Source organism: Pelophylax lessonae (assembly GCF_965119305.1).
Source record: "Pelophylax lessonae genome assembly, chromosome: 1".
NCBI classification, from domain to species: Eukaryota; Metazoa; Chordata; class Amphibia; order Anura; family Ranidae; genus Pelophylax; species Pelophylax lessonae.
This window is the reverse complement of record NC_138768.1, coordinates 191,591,609-191,612,032: the sequence shown is the minus strand read 5'-3', so window position 1 is coordinate 191,612,032 and position 20,424 is coordinate 191,591,609. Positions and strand designations below refer to the sequence as shown.

Sequence of the window (20,424 nt, the reverse complement as noted above, 5' to 3'; positions counted from 1 at the left end):
TCGCTGCTGCTTACCACATCCCTGCCTGCTACCTTGACCAATTGCTTTGGCTGTGCTAACAATATCTCTGCCTGTACTATGGACAGCATTTCTGTCTGCTGCCTGGATGATCCTTTCAGTCGCTGACCATGTTCCTGCATGGACCAATGCGCTCCTCTGTGGACCGCTGCACTATAAAAACACAGGTAATTTGGTTTACCCTTGCTCAGCAGAATGTATTTCGGTGTGTAATTGGTATGTTCATGCTATGTGTTAGAACAGGGGTCAGGAACCTTTTTGGCTGAGAGAGCCACGAACACCACATATTTTCAAATGTAATTCTGTGAGATCCATACACTATATTTCAGGGGTCGGGAACCTTTATTTAAGCAAGTAAGGCAGTGACGAATTGCAAAAAATGGCCTGGTCATTAAGGGGGTAAAACCTTCCAGGGCTGAAGTGGTTAAAAGGAGCTGAAATATTAAAGTTGACTTCCCCTGTTCACACTAGTGCGATTTGCAGGGCACGACAATGGAAGGGAGAAATAACCACAGCGCAAACAGAAAGTGGGATGTGTAGCCCATATGTGTCAAAATGTCAATGCCTGGAGAAATGTTATTAAAAAATTCCACTGTATATACGGCTGCAGGCCTGCAGCACTTCTTCAGTGAGGGTATTGGGAGCCTCTGTAAAAATGTGAATAAAAGATAAAAAAGAAGGTGCAGGCTAGGCTATAACTTTTTGCTTTCTGTGCTTCAGTGTCTCAACTTAGTAATTGCAAATACTCTTTCTGAAAGAGTATATGCAATTACTTGAGACAGGGGAAGCACAGAACGCAAAATATTTACACTGACGAGTCTGACTGACTGACCTGTCACTTCAGGACCTCCCTCGGCTCTACGCTGAGCCCGCGCTGCCGCCTGGAGAAGAGGGAGGTGGCCAGTGGTGGGTGGAGTAAATTTAGGAGCGGAGAAGGAATTTGACCTTTGCCCTCGCTCTCCCGCTGTCACGTGACGATGCCGACGTCTCGTGACATCACTGGTTGCTAGACGCCAAGCGGCATACTAGCAACCAGTGTGGCCGCAGCACGCAGGCATGGACTCGACTCGGGGCTAATAATGATATACTCACAGCATATTTGTCTGCGAGCCAGATGCAGCCATCAAAAGAGCCACGTCTGGCTCGAGAGCCATAGGTTCCCGACCCCGGCTATAAAAGCTGTCCCTAAAGGTACTCTTAAATACGAATGAGAGGTTCTCCCTTCTATGTAAGAGAGAAACATTTTGGATTTTGAAATTTGGGTCTTTCACTCCTGGTGGCTTGAACGAAGAATTGGAAGTACATACCATTGTATGATTCAGAATGTACAGTAGTCCTGTTTTTTGTTCATTTTGTGTTTTTTCACCTTGTTTAAACAACCAATTTTTTTTTTCCATTCAGATTCATTCTTTATATAATTTTTTGCCTCTCTTTTTCAGTATCTAACAAGAGTTTTTTTTATATATTCTCTTTGCTGGTTGATATGGGATATTGCCATTAAATAGGTTTAATATGGATTCATGTTTATATTCTGTATTCAATATCTTAACAATTATGATGATATATTTAATTTTATAGGTTTTTCTCTGCATTGCCAAAGTCTTTTAAGTTTTTTAAATTGTATTATATTTATGTATATCATGATATGTACTTATACGAGTGGTGAGGGGTTAACAGTTTTGTAGAGGCTCTGGGTGGCCCTCCCCCCTCCCATCAGCTTTAAATGTACCCGTGGCCGGCCTTTCCGTGACTTTGACAAAGCGCTTCTGCCAGAAACATGTCGTCATGGCAACTGGGCTCTGTTTGCGCTCCAAGCCGGCTCTGACTTCCGCTTTGCCACTTCCGGTTTAGACGTCTTCCGGTTAGACTATTACGCTCCGCTCGGCTCTGCATCACAGGAGGAGGCCTGTATTGGACACCGGCTGGTTCCGCGCCCCTTTTTGATTTTCAGGTAGAAACATCTAATGCCACTCTCCCCACCACAAAGCGGACCTCCCACCCAGCGGCGGTGCTTGCTGTGAACCCTTCATGACCAACGGCTCCATCTATGACAGATTACCGGTTTGGAACTTTCCTTTTTATATGTCCTTTCAAATAAACACAATTGGTTCATATGGGCTTCTCTCCTAGTGTTTATGTCAATAACTGTGGGTAGCGCTGGTTTTTCCTTTCTTTCTTGCACATTTTTCAATTACTCCCCTGACAAAATTGTTGGAGGTTAGTTTTTGCCACTGGGGAAGGAGTTTTTCCAACCCTCCTCCCACCTGGCATTTGGCGTCACTGCAATTTGTAATTCTGGCCAAGAGGGTTAAAGAGCATGTTTGCCCTTGGCCTCCTCTTCTGGTGAGACCAATGCTTTTTCAGTTTCCCTCTGTCCTGTTCTCTAGTTTCTCCCCTATAGGGATGAAAAAAATGTTCTAAGAAAGGACCTCTTTTTAACTGGGAAGGTTTTCTTCCTATCAGCTGTACAATCCAGGGCTTCGTCCAACTGAGGGCCGAAAAGAAAAAGGAACGCTACATAAGCGCAACTTGGAGGCTGTATCCCCTGGCCAGGTTTTAAACCAAAGTGCTCTCCTGGCTGCTACTGATAGCGAAGCTGCTCTGGTTGATAATTTTGCTGACTCAGATGAGGCGTCTGCAATGAAGTCTACTGCTTTAAAGAGCATGGGAAAAGATTTTAGCAATTCCTCCCTGGGGGTACCCACCATCAGGTGCTCTTGCAACTGTTTTAACCAAAATTCACAATTTCTTGCTACACAGGTCATAGCTAATGCCGGCCATAGAGGTATCCCATGATCTTTTCAGGAATTATATCGCCGCTTTTGTCCATGGGGTCCCCTAGGTGTCCAATTGTCCACAAAGGCCAGATCTGAATGCTTTGAAACCTTCGCTAGGGGGGCATTCAGCTTTGGGCACTGGTTCCAGACTGACTTTGGGTCCTCATAAAAGGGGAACCTTCTTTTTAGGCTATTAGAAAAGAAGGGCCTTTTTTCTAGTTCTGACCATTCCTTGAGCACCATATTTGTCACTTGGTGCACTGGGAATACATTGGGCTTCTTCCTCCACCCCTGGTAGGTTCTAGGATGTCTTGATAGCAGAGCTTCTTCTTTTTTTTGTTCCGATTGATTTTTTAAATGTATTTCTCCCTATTGAGTTCCTTCAAAGCATCGTGGACCAAACAAATATTTTTGCCCAACAGTTCATAGAGAACAACCCCACCTCATATCATGCCCATCCTTTTGAATGGAGACCCCTAACATTAGAAGAGTTAAAAGTGTTTTTGGGCCTTACCATCAATATGGGGGATACAGAAAAAAAACGAGCCACTTTATTCATCAGTCATGTCCAGGTCCCGCTATGATATTATAATGTGCTTCCTGCATTTTAATGATAATTCGCAGTGCCATCCCCGAGATGATCCCAATTTTGATAAACTCTATAAAATTCGCCCCTTAATTGATTTCTTTTCTAGACGGTTCCCCGAAGTTTATGTCCCTGACCAAAAGATGGCTGTGGACGAATCACTGGTCCATTTCACAGGCCGGCTAAGCAGTACATTCCCAGCAAGAGGGCTAGGTACGGCTTAAAACTTAACAAGCTCTGCGAAAGCAAAACTGGATATGTGTACGCCTTTTGCGTGTCTGAAGGCAGAGACTCCGAGCTCCTGCCCCGAGTGCCCAACGTACATGGGAATAAGTGGGAAGATTGTCTGGGACCTAGCCTTCCCACTGTTGCAAAAGGGGTACCACATTTATATGGACAACTACTACACCAGTTTGCCCCTTTTCCCCCACCTGTACCTGAAAAAAAACCTTGGCCTGCGGTACAGTAAGAACAAACCTGGAAGGGCTTACCGCAGCATCTTGTCACCACTCCATTACAAAATGGGGAATCCGCAAGCCTAAGGAACGAAGAAGTAATGGCTTTGAAGTGGAGGGATAGTAAGGACGTTTACATCATGTCCACCATCCATGATGACACCTTAGTGGAAATTCGAAGAAGACGCGGTCCCATTCGAAAGCCTGCTTGTATCCACCAGTACAATAAGTACATGGGGGGGGGGGGGTTGAATTTAAACGATCAAATGCTGCAGCCCTACCTCCCGACACGAAAGACCCTCTTTTGGTACAAAAAAGTTGCAGTTTACTTTTTCCATTTGGCCATGTACAACGCATCAAGACAGGGAGTTCTATATAGTAAGACGTAGCGAGGAGACAGCAGAGGAGGACATCGTTGTGGGCATATAACGCTTGAGGGGGATATACCATTATACAGACTTTCCAGCAATTGCTCCAGGTCCACCTATCTGATAGCCTTGACTACGATTGATGTTATCAGGCTCTTTGTCTTATGATCTCTGGTAAGAGCATGAGTGTGTCTTTGTGTACTGAGCACCGTGGAAGAATATTCTACATCTTATCGGTGGAGAACATTCGTTATTCTTTTCCCTATCCTACACTCAGAGATTTGGGATTCTTATATTGTGCTGTATCTTTTGCACATTTTTTCTACTGAATATTTTTTTAATTTTTTCTCTATTTGGGATTAATTGTGTCGCATTATTATTTGCACTTAATATTTATGGTCACTAATAATATTTTTTCAGTGTTTTTCATTTATATACACTGTTTCAATTTAGCGCAGCTTTATTTCTATTTGTTTATCGATTATGCCTTAGCCTACCGTCTATTTCTGCCTTTTACCTGCTCTGACCTCGGCCTGTTACGACCATGTTTTTTGCCTGCCACTTAGACTGATCTTTCACCCTGCTACTGTAGTAGTGGGATTCAAAATGACACAGGGGTCTCACTTTTGTGAGGCGCTTCAGAATATAGTGTTCTGAAATGAGAAAAACAGTTTTTGGTTTTCTCTGGGTTTGTAATCTCGGAACAGGGTCTGGAGTCCGGAGGCTTCAAAGTGATTTTGGGTGGGAGAAGCCTCTACCCCCTGTCCCCTTTCTTTCCCGACCGAGGCCCAAAGCTTGATGGTCCTGCCTGCTGCCTGGACCAATACTTTGGCTGTGCTGATCATATCCCTGCCTGCACTGACCCAGGACATTTTATGGAACATGTGCATGTTGCCTGGACCAATACTTGGGCTGTACTGACCATATCTCTGCCTGATGCCTGTACTAATTATGGACAGTATTCCGGCCTGCTGCATGGACAATCCTTTTTCTGCTGCTGACTATATCCCTGCCTACTACCTGGACCAATGCTTTGGCTGTGCTGACAATATCTCTGCCTGTACTGACTATGGACAGTATTACTGCCTGCTGCCTGGACAATCCTTTCACTGTCGCTGTCTACGTTCCTGCCTGCTGCCTGGACCACTGCACTGCTAAAACCACAGGTTAACTTTTGTTTATCCTTTGCTCAGCAGAATGTATTTTGGTATGTATTATGCTATGCGTTAGGGGCCTTCAACAATGTGATAGGTTGTCAGGAATTTATGTGTGTGATTTATGTCCCTAGGATGCATGATGGTGCTCCTTGGATGTTGGGCCCCTCTATATGGCTAGGCTGTGAAAAAGTTTCACACATGTGGTATTGCCATACTCAGGAGGAGTGGCAAAATGTATTTTGGGGTGTCATTTTTGCTGTGTACATGCTATGTGTTAAGAATATCCTATGAATTGACAACTTTGTGTAAAAAAAAAAAAAAAAAAAAAAAAAAAAGGTTTTCATTTTTTTCCCACATATTCCAAAAACTTGTGGGAAAAAAAGACACATTAAAAAAAGACCCATAATGCCTCCTAGAATATACGTTGGGAGTGTTTGCTTTCCAAAATGGGGTCATTTTGTGGGCGTTTCCATTGTTTTGGTGCTCTAGGGCCTTCAAAAGTGTGATAGGTAGTCCGAAAATGATGCGTGTAATTTATGCTCCTAGAACGCCTGAAGGTGCTACTTGGATGTGGAGTCTCTTTTTGTGGCCAGGCTGTGTAAAAGTCTCATACATGTGGTATCACAATACTCAGAAGGAGTAGCAGAATGTATTTTGGGGTGTCATTTTTGCTGTGTACATGCTATGTGTTAGAAATAGCTTATAAATTGACAACTTTGTGGAAAAAAAAAAAAGAAAAAAAAATATATTTTTTTCTTCATTTTTCCAAGAATTGTGGGAAAAAATTATAATTTCAAAAAAACTCACCATGCCTCTTACTAAATACCTTGGACTGTCTACTTTACAAAAAGGGGTCATTTGGGGGGGTATTTGTACTGCCCTGGCATTTCAGGGCCTCAAGAAAGGAAAGTCAGTAGTACATCTGGTGTGATCAATTTTCAGTAATTGGTACCATAGCTTCTAGACTCAATAACTTTCACACAGACTAAATAATATACACTAATTCGGGTTAACTTTACCAGAGATATGCAGCAGTATAAATTTTGGCCCAAAAGTATGAAGAAAAATGAATTTTTTGCAAAATTTTATAATAGAAACTAACAAAAAGTGTTGTTTTTTTTTCAAAATTTTTGCTCTTTTTTTGCTTATGTCGCAGAAAAAAAAACAGTTGTAATCAAATACCACCAAAAGAAAGCTCTATTTGGGTGAAAAAAATAACATTTTTGTTTGGTTACAGTGTAGCATGACTGAGCAATTGTCATTCAAAGTGTGAGAGGGCTGAAAGCTGAAAATTGGTCTGGACAGGAAGGGGGTGTAACTGCTCTGTATGGAAGTGGTTAAATACTACCAAAAGAAAGCTCTATTTGTGTGCAAAAAAATTTAAAAAATGTTTTTGGGTACAGTGTAGAATGACCTAGCATAGGTCATTCAAAGTTTTAGAGCACCGAAAGCTGAAAATTGGTATGGGCAGGAAGGGGGTGAAAGTGCCCTTTATTGAAGTGGTTAAAGAGTTTAAGCTTAAGTTAAGGTTTGATTTATTAGTCAAGCCCACCCAAATCTGCTAGTGCATCTAATGCTGCTGTCTTAAAGGTGTTTCAGTTGCTTCTCAATCCAGAGTGGAGCTACCCTAGGACAGAAAACTTCATACTGGCCACCAGATCACTGGGTAAAAAAAAAAAAAAAAAAAAAAAGCATCAACAAGAAAACCAATGCAGCCACCATATTAAGGATTGGTAAACTGCAATATATTACATTTTTGTTTTGTAGTTTACTACTTCTTTAGGGTGAAAGGTTTATTAGAGTTTGATGTCCCCTGCTTTTACACATTGTAGGCCTTTATTGTGTATAAAGTTTTTAGAGGAGAGCTGGTTTATAAAAATCTGCTGCAAAATCGGCAGACCCCCCCCCCCCCCCTTCCCTGAAAGAATGGATAACTCAGAAGGGTGATGGGTGATACCCTCATGCTCGAACAGTACATGTATATCAACCTGGAGACAGTTCTAGTAAGTTTGATAAATTATAGGCCCCATGGCTGGACACACCTTGGTTATCAACAGTAGACCTAAAGTGATAGTAAACTGTACTTTTTTTTTTTTTATTTTTACCTACAGGTAAGCTGAATGAATGAAAATCTTCTAAACATGCACCTTTTAGGAGATATTCTAGTAAGCAGCAGCCAGTGATGTCCCCGGTGCATGCGCTCTCAAGGAATTATCTACCCGTGCTGTTCCTTTAGAGCTCTGTGCCGCGGGAGTGACTAGTCAAGTGCCTGCAAACCAAGAATCTAGAAAGGAAGACCAGGTGAAGATGGAAGCCTCTGCAGTGTTGACAGTGCACCTCTGCAGGCTTCGTTTAAGGTAAGTCTTTCATAATGTGCTAGTATGTGATGCACAAATCTTTTTTTTTTTCACTTTCAATTCACTACTGCTTTAGATATAGATAGCCTATTGTAACCCAAGTATCAATATCAATAATAACCCAAGTAGGTAGTTTCTAAATGATTCTGCTTTCCAGTGGTTGACTACTGCATAGAGTCAGGTCCATAAATATTGGTAAATCAACACAATTCTAATCTTTTTGGCTCCATACACCACCACAATGGATTTGAAATGAAACAAACAAGCTGTGCTTTAACTGCAGACTTTCAGCTTTAATTTGATGGAATTTACATCCAAATCAGGTGAAAGGTGTAGGAATTACAACAGTTTGTATATGTGCCTCCCACTTTTTAAGTTAAAGCACATCTTGTTTGTTTCATTTCAAATCCATTGTGGTGGTATATAGAGCCAAAAAGATTAGAATTGTGTCGATGTCCCAATATTTGTGGACCTGACTGTACATTTCCCTGCGTTAGTACTTGATATCTTGCCAGAATGGCTTGCCTTATAAACTATCATGCTTTGCTTTGTCATGCTTTGGTTTTGGTATATGGTGCAAAACAATGGTGTATATCCATGTTGCAACTGCTCTGGAACCTGGAATGCTTGTTTGCATTACTCAATAAATCTTCTACCAGAAAATAAAAATCTGCACTTCTCTGACCGAAAAGAGAAGTGAATGAAATATGCAGCGAGTGACCACAATGTGTAATGTAAGCAAGGTTTAAATCCATGAATTCACAAAATCAGGCGCTCAAATAACCCTAAATGAAAAAGTTAAAAAACAGTTAAAAAATAAAATTATAAAAGATCTACAGAGCCTTGAAAAAGTATTCACCCCTTGACTTTTTACCCATTTTGTTACATTACAGCCTTAATTACACCTGTGTGCAATCTAAGTGTCACATGATCTGTCATTAAATATACACACCTTTTTTGAAAGGCCCCAGAGGCTGCAACACCTAAGCAAGAGGCACCACTAACCAAACACTGCCATGAAGACCAAGGAACTCTCCAAACAAGGGACAATGTTGTTGAGAAGTACAAGTCAGGGTTAGATTATAAAAAATATCCAAATCTTTAATGAATCCCAGGAGCACCATCAAATCTATCATAACCAAATTGAAAGAACATGGCACAACAGCACACCTGCCAAGAGATGGCCGCCTAGCAAAACTCACGGATCAGGCAAGGAGGGCATCAGAGAGGCAGCACAGAGACCTAAAGGTAACCCTGGAGGAGCTTCAGAGTTCCACAGCAGAGACTGGAGTATCTGTATATAGGAGGACAATAAGCCGTACGCTCCATAGAGTTGGACTTTATGGCAGAGTGGCCAGAAGAAAGCCATTACTTTCAGCGAAAAACAAAATGGCACATTTTGAGTTTGGGAAAAGGCATGTGGGAGACTCCCAAAATGTATGGAGGAAGGTGCTCCGGTCTGATGAGACTAAAATTGAACCTTTTCGGCCATCAAAGAAAACGCTATGTCTGTCGCAAACCCAAACACATCACATCACACAAAGGACAACATCCCCACAGGGAAACATGGTGGTTGCAGCTTCATGCTGTGGGGATGTTTTTCAGCAGGTGGGACTGGGAAACTGGTCAGAGTGGAGGGAAAGATGAATGGTGCTAAATACAGGGATATTCTTGAGCAAAACCTGAACCATTCTGGGTGCGATTTGAGGCTAGGATGGAGGTTCACCTTCCAGCAGGACAATGACCCCAAACACACTGCTTAAGCAACACTTGAGTGGTTTAAGGGGAAACATGTAAATGTGTTGGAATGGCCTAATCAAAGCCCAGACCTCAATGCAATAGAAAATCTGTGGTCAGACTTAAAGATTGCTGTTCAGAAGCGCAAACCATCCAATTCGAAGGCGCTGGAGAAGTTTTGCAAGGAGGAATGGGCAAAAATCCCAGTGGTAAGATGTGGCAAGCTTATAGAGGCTTATCCAAAGCGACATGGAGTTGGGATTACTGCAAAAGGTGGCTCTACAAAGTATTGACTTTAGGGGGGTGAATAGTTCTGCACATTGACTTTTTCTGTTATTTTGTCCTATTTGTTGTTTGCTTCACAATTAAAAAAAAACATTCAAAGTTGTGTGCATGTTCTGTAAATTAAATGATGCAAAGCCTCTAAACAATCCATGTTAATTCCAGGTTGTGAGGCAACAAAACACAAAAATGCCAAAGGGGGTGAATACTTTTGCAAGGCACTGTATATGAGAGGGGCCATTCATAACAAATGGTGTTTTTATTTATATCATAGTCACTATCACAGTTTATCTCAGCTTCATAAATGTACACCTAAATGAACACATACTGTTTAGTAAAATAAAACAGTGTGGGACTAAAAACCATTTAGAACATAGAGAATGCTAAACATTGAAGTATATTGTGATGCCAAAAATAAAAAGAGCACAATATTCATGAAAACATTGATTTGTTATTCAAACCCTGTTTTTTTTTGTTTTTTTTTAAACCATAAGTCCAGACAACTAGAAATGAATGATCAGACCCGGGTCACAGCGAAGGTGCCATACACCATAGTTGTCAAAATAACATACAAACAGCAATATCCTCAAGTATTTAGCCTATGTAGTTTCTAAAATAAATTCAATCTATTTACACATTGAACCAGGGAAAAAAAAAACTGCATCAAAGAAAAACAGATTAAAAAGTTGATCTGTCATCCATAGCAAACCAATAAGGCCCCTTTCACACTTGTGCGACTTGTCATGCGATTTGGGACTGCAAAAATCGCATGACAAGTCGTTCTCCATTATTTCCAATAAGCCCCATTTATATCTGTGCGACTTCAAAGTAGTCCCTGCACTACTTTTGGCATGATTTTGGTGCATTTTGAGGAAAAGGCATTATAAGCCCAGTCAAACTCGCATCAAAATCGCGGCAAAATCCTGTGTGAAAGGGGCCGAAGTCTTATTTTACTTCAAGTGAAAACTGAATAAGAATTTGAACGGTTGCTTTGGCCAACAGCCCAATCCTTCCTAATTAAATTTTTTTTAAAACTGCTTTAGAAACTAATTCTACCTATCACACTAATGAAAAAGTCTTCCTCATTCACACAGTAAGCTGAAGTGCTTGCTGGGTAACAATCCATCTTTCTGGGTAATTTTACATCAAACAAGGAAAATCCTTTTCTTGTTAGTATCCTTTAACTGATGAGAAGATAAAAACAAAGCAAGTAACCCAGTGAGAGAAGCTTAGAAGGCAATAAGACACTTTAAATTAGGGATCGACCAATATCGGTTTTTCGTTGCCAATACCGATATTTTGGCCATCACATATCGGTATTGGCCGATATTTTGTACATCCTATGTAAGGGTCCGAGACTAGTCTTCTCCTCCTCCAACCATTAGGTGGTGATGCTCATGTAAGGGTAAAATGATGTCACATAGCATAATTCCGTTTACAAATGTTATTGAATATGCCACTCACATATGTACAAATTAAAGATATTAGCAATTCCACATTAGCAGATCTGCATCTCTCATCCACTTGCCGTAAGTGATACCGCTCCATTCGGCATCCACTCAATACTGCTCTGTCCCTCACCATCTCCCACCCTCCCGATACCGATCCGTCTCACCCACTTGCCGTGACACCTGGGTGATACCGCTCCGTAAGGCATATAATCTCGGAGGTCACGCCCGGCGTGACCACATGACCTCCGAGATCGTCATCGTATGCCGGACAAAGTGGTATCACCCGGGTGTCACTTACGGCAAGTGGGTGAGAGACGGATCGGTATCGGGAGGGTGGAAGATGGAGCGGGTGAGGGACAGAGCAGTATTGAGTGGATGCTTAATGGAGCGGTATCACCCAGGTATCACTTACGGCAAGTGGGTGAGAGAAACCGATCTGCTAATGTGGAATTGCTAATATCTTTAATTTGTACATATGTGAGTGGCATATTCAATAACATTTGTAAATGGAATTATGCTATGTGACATCATTTTACCTTTACATGAGCAATATTTGGAATATCGGCCAGTTCCGGGGCGGATACAGATATATCGGCAAAAGTCAATATTGGCTGTCTTTATATCAGCCATGCCGATAATCGGTTGATCCCTACTTTAAATGACCAGAGAAGACATGTCATCATAGGTCTCAATACAAATCTCAGTTCTCAGCAGTAATGAGAAGTGTTGGCTACTGAGCTCTGAGGTTTCTCCAGAATAAGGGTTTTTTTTAACGGTTTTCTAACATTGTATAGAAGTACACGGTGGTATCTAAACTCAAACAAAGGTAAATGCAGACTGCTCAATATTAGTTTACTCAGTGCAATGCTGGGCATAACCCAGATGAAGGTAGACTGCACATAGTAACAGGCAGCACATTAAGCTATACGCAACAGGTACCTTTACCTGCACGCTGGTAAGTCACTGTGCCCTTATTTCTCCATGTGATGCTTTGCAGAAAATAAACCTTTTAAACGTAATGTGTGTGTTAAAGTGCTGACATGAAGCAAGGTGTTGGCAGGGCCATCTCTACCTACAAAGACTGACAAAGCAGAATGAGTAGGACTTCCCCAGCTGCAGGCACAGACAGTATGAATGTATCTGCTATGTGCAGGGGGTGCTATCATGATCTTTTTAAATTAATGAATTCCATCTGTTTACACAGTATTCTGCCCCTGGGTGAAGAACACAGAGCATTAGGTGCATCCAGACCTTACAGTAGTCATTTTCAAAGTAGAACTAACATGACACTCTGTTAGTAGAGTACACAGCCTGCAAACACCATTCACTGTACTCAGAACTGGACTAAGGTGGAGATATTACTCATGGCAAGGACGTTCACTGTTATGTTTTCTTACAAAATATAACATGTAGTAATAAGTAGAGTCAGAGCAGAAAGTCTACATGCATTCCATGCAGCAGTACACACAGACTTTGCCATTGCATAACATTCCACTTCTTTTCCTTAAAAAACTCTTTGGTCGCTTTCGCAGTATGCTTCGGGTCGCTGTCTATATGCACTGTGTAGCGCCGTCCAATGAGTTCTGAAGCATTTGGCTGAATATGAGCAGATAATATTGCCCGAAACACTTCAGAATTCATCCTGCTGCTTTTGTCAGCAGTCACATCATCAATAAATACAAGAGAATCAGTTCCATTGGCAGCCATACATGCCCACGCCATGACACTACCACCACCATGCTTCACTGATGAGGTGGTATGCTTTGGATCATGAGCAGTTCCTTTCCTTCTCCATACTCTTCTCTTCCCATCTCTCTGGTACAAGTTGATCTTGGTCTCATCTGTCTTATAGGATGTTTGTTCCAGAACTGTGAAGGCTTTTTTAGATGTTGTTTGGCAAACTCTAATCTGGCCTTCCTGTTTTTGAGGCTCACCAATGGTTTACATCTTGTGGTGAACCCTCTGTACTCACTCTGGTGAAGTCTTCTCCTGATTGTTGACTTTGACACACATACACCTACCTCCTGGAGAGTGTTCTTGATCTGGCCAACTGTTGTGAAGGGTGTTTTCTTCACCAGGGTAAGAATTCTTTGGTCATCCACCACAGTTGTTTTCCGTGGTCTTCCGGGTCTTTTGGTGTTGCTGAGCTCACCGGTGCGTTCTTTCTTTTTAAGGATGTTCCAAACAGTTGATTTGGCCACACCTAATGCTATCTTTCTGATGGGTTTGTTTTGTTTTCTCAGCCTAATGATGGCTTGCTTCACTGATAGTGACAGCTCTTTGGATCTCCTATTGAGAGTTGACAGCAACAGATTCCAAATGCAAATAGCACACTTGAAATGAACTCTGGACCTTTTATCTGCTCCTTGTATATGGGATAATGAGGGAATAACACACACCTGGCCATGGAACAGCTGAGCAGCCAATTGTCCCATTGCTTTTGGCCCCTTAAAAAGTGGGAGGCACATATACAAACTGTTGTAATTCCTACACCTTTCACCTGATTTGGATGTAAATACCCTAAAATTAAAGCTGGAAGTCTGCAGTTAAAGCACATCTTGTTTGTTTCATTTCAAATCCATTGTGGTGGTGTATTGAGCCAAAAAGATTAGAATTGTGTTGATGTCCCAATATTTATGGACCTGACTATTATAGGCTGTGTAGGCATATACAGGCTATGGGATGTATAATAGGAGCTGTGTGGATATATACAAGTTATTCTGTAAATACAGGCTATGTAATGTACAGCATACACAATCTATGGGGTGTATATTATGGAGTGTACAGGTATAAACATAAAGACTATAGGGTGTGAGAGTGTATACTGATTATAGACAGTGCAGGTATATACAGACCATGGGGTGTATATGGGCTGTGCAAGTATATACAGATTATGGGGTGTAGTGATGTATACAGACTATTGGTTGTACATTATATGCAGATTATGGGTTTTATATTAAAGGTTGTGCAGGTATGTACACAGGTTATGGGGTGTATAAAGACTATGGAGTATACAGTATATACAGATATGGGATATACATTGGGAACTATATACCTGGTATGGGGTCTTCAGTATATACAGATTATGGGGTGTACACATGATATGGGGTGTACAGTGGGAACTATATACATGGTATGGGGTGTACAATATATACAGACTGTGATGTGTATAGTATATAGACAATGGGATGTACAGTATATACAGACTATGGGGTGTGCTATATATAGACTACGGGGTGTAAACCGTATATACAGACTATGGGGTGTACACATGGTATGAGGTATACAGTATATAGGCTATGGGTTGTACACATGAATGGGGTGTACAATATATATAGACTATGGGGTGTACAGTATATACAGACTATGGGTTAACAGACTATGGGGTGTACACATGATATGAGGTGTACAGTATTTGGGCTATAGGTATAGGTTGTACACGTGGTATAGGGTGTACAATCTATATAGAATATGGGTGTACAGTCTATATAGGACTATGGGGTATACAGTATATAGTCAGACTTTGGAGTGTATACACAGTATGAGGTGTACAATATATAGATTATGGGGTGTACACATAGTAAGGAGTTTGAAGTAAATATAGACTATGGGGTGTACAGTATATACAAACTATAGGGTGTACAGTATATAGACTATGGGGTGTACAGTATATACAGACTACGGGGTGTACACCTGCTAAGGGTTGTACAGTATACAGACTATGGTACGGGGTGTACAGTATACAGACTATGGTACGGGGTGTACAGTATACAGACTATGGTACGGGGTGTACAGTATACAGACTATGGTACGGGGTGTACAGTATACAGAATATGGTACGGAGTGTACAGTATACAGACTATGGTACGGGGTGTACAGTATACAGACTATGGTACGGGGTGTACAGTATACAGACTATGGTACGGGGTGTACAGTATACAGACTATGGTACGGAGTGTACATTATACAGACTATGGTACGGAGTGTACATTATACAGACTATGGTACGGGGTGTACAGTATACAGACTATGGTACGGGGTGTACAGTATACAGACTATGGTACGGGGTGTACAGTATACAGACTATGGTACGGGGTGTACAGTATACAGACTATGGTACGGGGTGTACAGTATACAGACTATGGTACGGGGTGTACAGTATACAGACTATGGTACGGAGTGTACAGTATACAGACTATGGTACGGAGTGTACAGTATACAGACTATGGTACGGGGTGTACAGTATACAGACTATGGTACGGGGTGTACAGTATACAGACTATGGTACGGGGTGTACAGTATACAGACTATGGTACGGGGTGTACAGTATACAGACTATGGTACGGGGTGTACAGTATACAGACTATGGTACGGGGTGTACAGTATACAGACTATGGTACGGGGTGTACAGTATACAGACTATGGTACGGGGTGTACAGTATACAGACTATGGTACGGGGTGTACAGTATACAGACTATGGTACGGGGTGTACAGTATACAGACTATGGTACGGGGTGTACAGTATACAGACTATGGTATGAGGTGTACAGTATACAGACTATGGTATGGGGTGTACAGTATACAGACTATGGTATGGGGTGTACAGAATACAGACTATGGCATGAGGTGTACAGAATACAGACTATGGCATGGGGTGTACAGTATACAGACTATGGTATGGGGTGTACAGTATACAGACTATGGTATGGGGTGTACAGTATACAGACTATGGTATGAGGTGTACAGTATACAGACTATGGCATGAGGTGTACAGTATACAGACTATGGCATGAGGTGTACAGTATACAGACTATGGTATGGGGTGTACAGTATACAGACTATGGTATGGGGTGTACAGTATACAGACTATGGTATGAGGTGTACAGTATACAGACTATGGTATGGGGTGTACAGTATACAGACTATGGTATGGGGTGTACAGAATACAGACTATGGCATGAGGTGTACAGAATACAGACTATGGCATGAGGTGTACAGTATACAGACTATGGTATGGGGTGTACAGTATACAGACTATGGTATGGGGTGTACAGTATACAGACTATGGTATGAGGTGTACAGTATACAGACTATGGCATGAGGTGTACAGTATACAGACTATGGCATGAGGTGTACAGTATACAGACTATGGTATGGGGTGTACAGTATACAGACTATGGTATGGGGTGTACAGTATACAGACTATGGTATGAGGTGTACAGTATACAGACTATGGCATGAGGTGTACAGTATACAGACTATGGTATGGGGTGTACAGTATACAGACTATGGTATGGGGTGTACAGTATACAGACTATGGTATGGGGTGTACAGTATACAGACTATGGTATGAGGTGTACAGAATACAGACTATGGTACGGGGTGTACAGTATACAGACTATGGTATGAGGTGTACAGAATACAGACTATGGCATGAGGTGTACAGTATACAGACTATGGTATGGGGTGTACAGTATACAGACTATGGTATGGGGTGTACAGTATACAGACTATGGTATGAGGTGTACAGAATACAGACTATGGCATGAGGTGTACAGTATACAGACTATGGTATGAGGTGTACAGTATACAGACTATGGTATGAGGTGTACAGTATACAGACTATGGTATGAGGTGTACAGTATACAGACTATGGTATGAGGTGTACAGTATACAGACTATGGTATGGAGTGTACAGTATACAGGCTATGGTATGGAGTGTACAGTATACAGACTATGGTATGGGTGTACAGTATACAGACTATGGTATGAGGTGTACAGTATACAGACTATGGTATGAGGTGTACAGTATACAGAATATGGTACGGGGTGTACAGTATACAGACTATGGTATGAGGTGTACAGTATACAGACTATGGTATGGGGTGTACAGTATACAGACTATGGTATGGGGTGTACAGTATACAGACTATGGTATGAGGTGTACAGAATACAGACTATGGCATGAGGTGTACAGTATACAGACTATGGTATGAGGTGTACAGTATACAGACTATGGTATGAGGTGTACAGTATACAGACTATGGTATGAGGTGTACAGTATACAGACTATGGTATGGAGTGTACAGTATACAGGCTATGGTATGGAGTGTACAGTATACAGACTATGGTATGGGTGTACAGTATACAGACTATGGTATGAGGTGTACAGTATACAGACTATGGTATGAGGTGTACAGTATACAGAATATGGTACGGGGTGTACAGTATACAGACTATGGTATGAGGTGTACAGTATACAGACTATGGTATGGGGTGTACAGTATACAGACTATGGTATGAGGTGTACAGTATACAGACTATGGTATGAGGTGTACAGAATACAGACTATGGCATGAGGTGTACAGTATACAGACTATGGTATGAGGTGTACAGTATACAGACTATGGTATGAGGTGTACAGTATACAGACTATGGTATGAGGTGTACAGTATACAGACTATGGTATGAGGTGTACAGAATACAGACTATGGTATGAGGTGTACAGTATACAGACTATGGTATGAGGTGTACAGTATACAGACTATGGTATGAGGTGTACAGTATACAGACTATGGTATGGAGTGTACAGTATACAGACTATGGTATGAGGTGTACAGTATACAGACTATGGTATGAGGTGTACAGTATACAGACTATGGTATGAGGTGTACAGTATACAGACTATGGTATGGAGTGTACAGAATACAGACTATGGCATGAGGTGTACAGTATACAGACTATGGTATGGGTGTACAGTATACAGACTATGGTATGAGGTGTACAGTATACAGACTATGGTATGAGGTGTACAGTATACAGAATATGGTACGGGGTGTACAGTATACAGACTATGGTATGAGGTGTACAGTATACAGACTATGGTATGGGGTGTACAGTATACAGACTATGGTATGAGGTGTACAGTATACAGACTATGGTATGAGGTGTACAGAATACAGACTATGGCATGAGGTGTACAGTATACAGACTATGGTATGAGGTGTACAGTATACGGACTATGCTATAGGGTGTACACCTGGTAGGGGGGTGTGAAGGTTTACACAGGCCCCGGGTGTCAGGCTCTTACCGTAATAGGCTGCTCCTGCAGGCTCCCCACAGAGAAGCAGTTATCCCCCGGGTTGACGGCTCCGGTCAGCACCTGGTGCAGATTCATGGTCCAGTGACCGCATAGAGCCCGGCACAAGGCGGGACACAGGTTCTCAGGGTGACATTAGGATTATAGGGCAGACAGTCCGGGGTGAGCGTGAGGGGGACACTGGCCGGTTGGCAGAGGACAGTCTGAAGGGAAAACAGAGCAGAGTGACGCGTTCAGGTACAGAGCAGCACAGAGCAGACTCCAGCCAGTGAGGAAACCAGTCAACCCACACTGCGCATGCGCCAACCTCTCGCTGCCGTCATCAGAGTGCGAACCGCACTGCTGCAAGCCCCGCCCTCTGCTTCCTCATTGACAAGCTATAGGCGCAGCTAGGGGAAATGAGGGCGTGCCCCAGATGGTGAACATAGGTTGGACGAACTAAGACAAAGGGGAGGAGTTTCATGCTCACATTAGAACTGTCCCAGACAGTCTGCGCATGTGCAGCCACGCGACAGTCACATGTTTTGTCAACAGTATGTGGAACAGGAAGATCCAGTTGCGGATGTTTTACAGATAGCAGTTTATTGTGATAGAACAGCTGAAAGAAATGTCAGTTTTTCCCACACAGCCTTCATTGTTACCAATCTAAGCATCAGAACCTTAGAGATTGAATTCAATTGGTGGCTGTGGGGCACAAGACACATTTCTTTCTAGGGCATTGAAGACATTTAGTACATTTTTTTGGCAAAAATAAATAAATACAGTACTAAATTTAAATGTGCATTTATTATATTTTTGCATTGAAGCCCGCAGAGCATTGCAACTGCGATGAGTGCACCACGGTGAATTGCACAGGCTGCTTTTTACATCCCAGGTCTGCACAGAGGTACTCACCTTATGTTTTGGGGCTGGAAAAAGTAAACAATTGACTAAACGTGCGGTGACGTCACGCTGTTTGTGAATACCACTGCTGTGATGGACGATGGGACTTGCCGCCATGTTTTATGATGTTCCAACGGTGAATAATGCCAATAAAATAGATGTGTAATTGGGTTCAAAGAAAGTAAATTAAAGCGGTAGTAAAGTCATACCCCTTCATTGAAAGAGGCTGGTTCCCCTGCAGGTTTAAAGAGGAATTTTACACATAACAACCTGATAAAAAGAATGTTCTTTAGCAAGAAACATACAATCCACAATTATAATTATGCTACTAAAAATAGTGTGTGCTTTAAATTGTCTCCAGCATTGTTCCCGTTTCTTCCTGCCCAGAGCCCCAGCAGTAAATCATAAAATAAAACTAAACCCATTCATTTAATGGTTTCAAAAAACAGTTACCTTCCTGGAATGCTGGGATTGCCAACTGTCAGATTTGCTTGTGTCCTCAACCAAACTGTCAAACCATGAAATGGATGGTGGAGGCAAAAAGAAACAAAGAAAGGGCGCACCGACCTAGCGCATTATCCTCATTAATAGGCTTTATTCATGTAACATATAAAATGGCTACTCACAAACATAGGCGAAAAAAGATCATATCAAGCTCAGTTGCTCCAATGTCCGGAGTAGTCCATAAATTAGTCCATAATCCGATGAGATGACGCTGACGCATTTCGAGGCTCAGCCTGGCTCTGAGGAAGAGGCTGAGCCTCGAAATGCGTCAGCCATCATCTCATCGGATTATGGACTAATTTATGGACTACTCCGGACATTGGAGCAACTGAGCTTGATATGATCTTTTTTCGCCTATGTTTGTGAGTAGCCATTTTATATGTTACATGAATAAAGCCTATTAATGAGGATAATGCGCTAGGTCGGTGCGCCCTTTCTTTGTTTCTTTTTGCCTCTAGTATCGTTGGACTACCCCAGTCCGTTTTGGGCAGCAAGACCTTAGCCATCTGAGACGCCAGTTGTGAGTCCCGTGGGGAGTGTGGTCGGGGAGCTTGGATTCTAAGCGCAGGAGAAGGGTGGTATCACCTTATTGTTTTGGAGATGAAATGGATGGTGTCTGGTGTCACACCTAATCATATGTGCAACACTATGGCAGTTGCAGATCAAACAAGCAGCTTCTCTTTAATTCCGCTTTAAGGCTGTTAGCCTATTGGCCTCTACAAACTCGGCAATGCCTCAAAATGCCTAAAA

The 20,424-nt window shown here is 42.0% G+C and overlaps 1 protein-coding gene across 4 annotated transcripts in view; it reads right to left on the bottom strand.

Annotated features, from left to right (window-relative positions):
- Positions 1-18,618, bottom strand: part of DMXL1 (Dmx like 1) — a 328,770-nt gene extending 310,152 nt beyond the window's left edge. For 3 of the 4 annotated variants that reach the window (XM_082251708.1, XM_082251710.1, XM_082251709.1), the window contains exon 1: positions 18,280-18,617. In XM_082251708.1, the coding sequence (XP_082107834.1) occupies positions 18,280-18,366 (87 nt within the window). In that variant the 5' untranslated portion in view covers positions 18,367-18,617. Of the gene's footprint in view, positions 1-18,279 lie in introns of all 4 variants that reach the window. The other variant, XM_082251711.1, reaches the window with a different exon arrangement.
- Between the last annotated feature and the right edge of the window lie 1,806 nt (positions 18,619-20,424).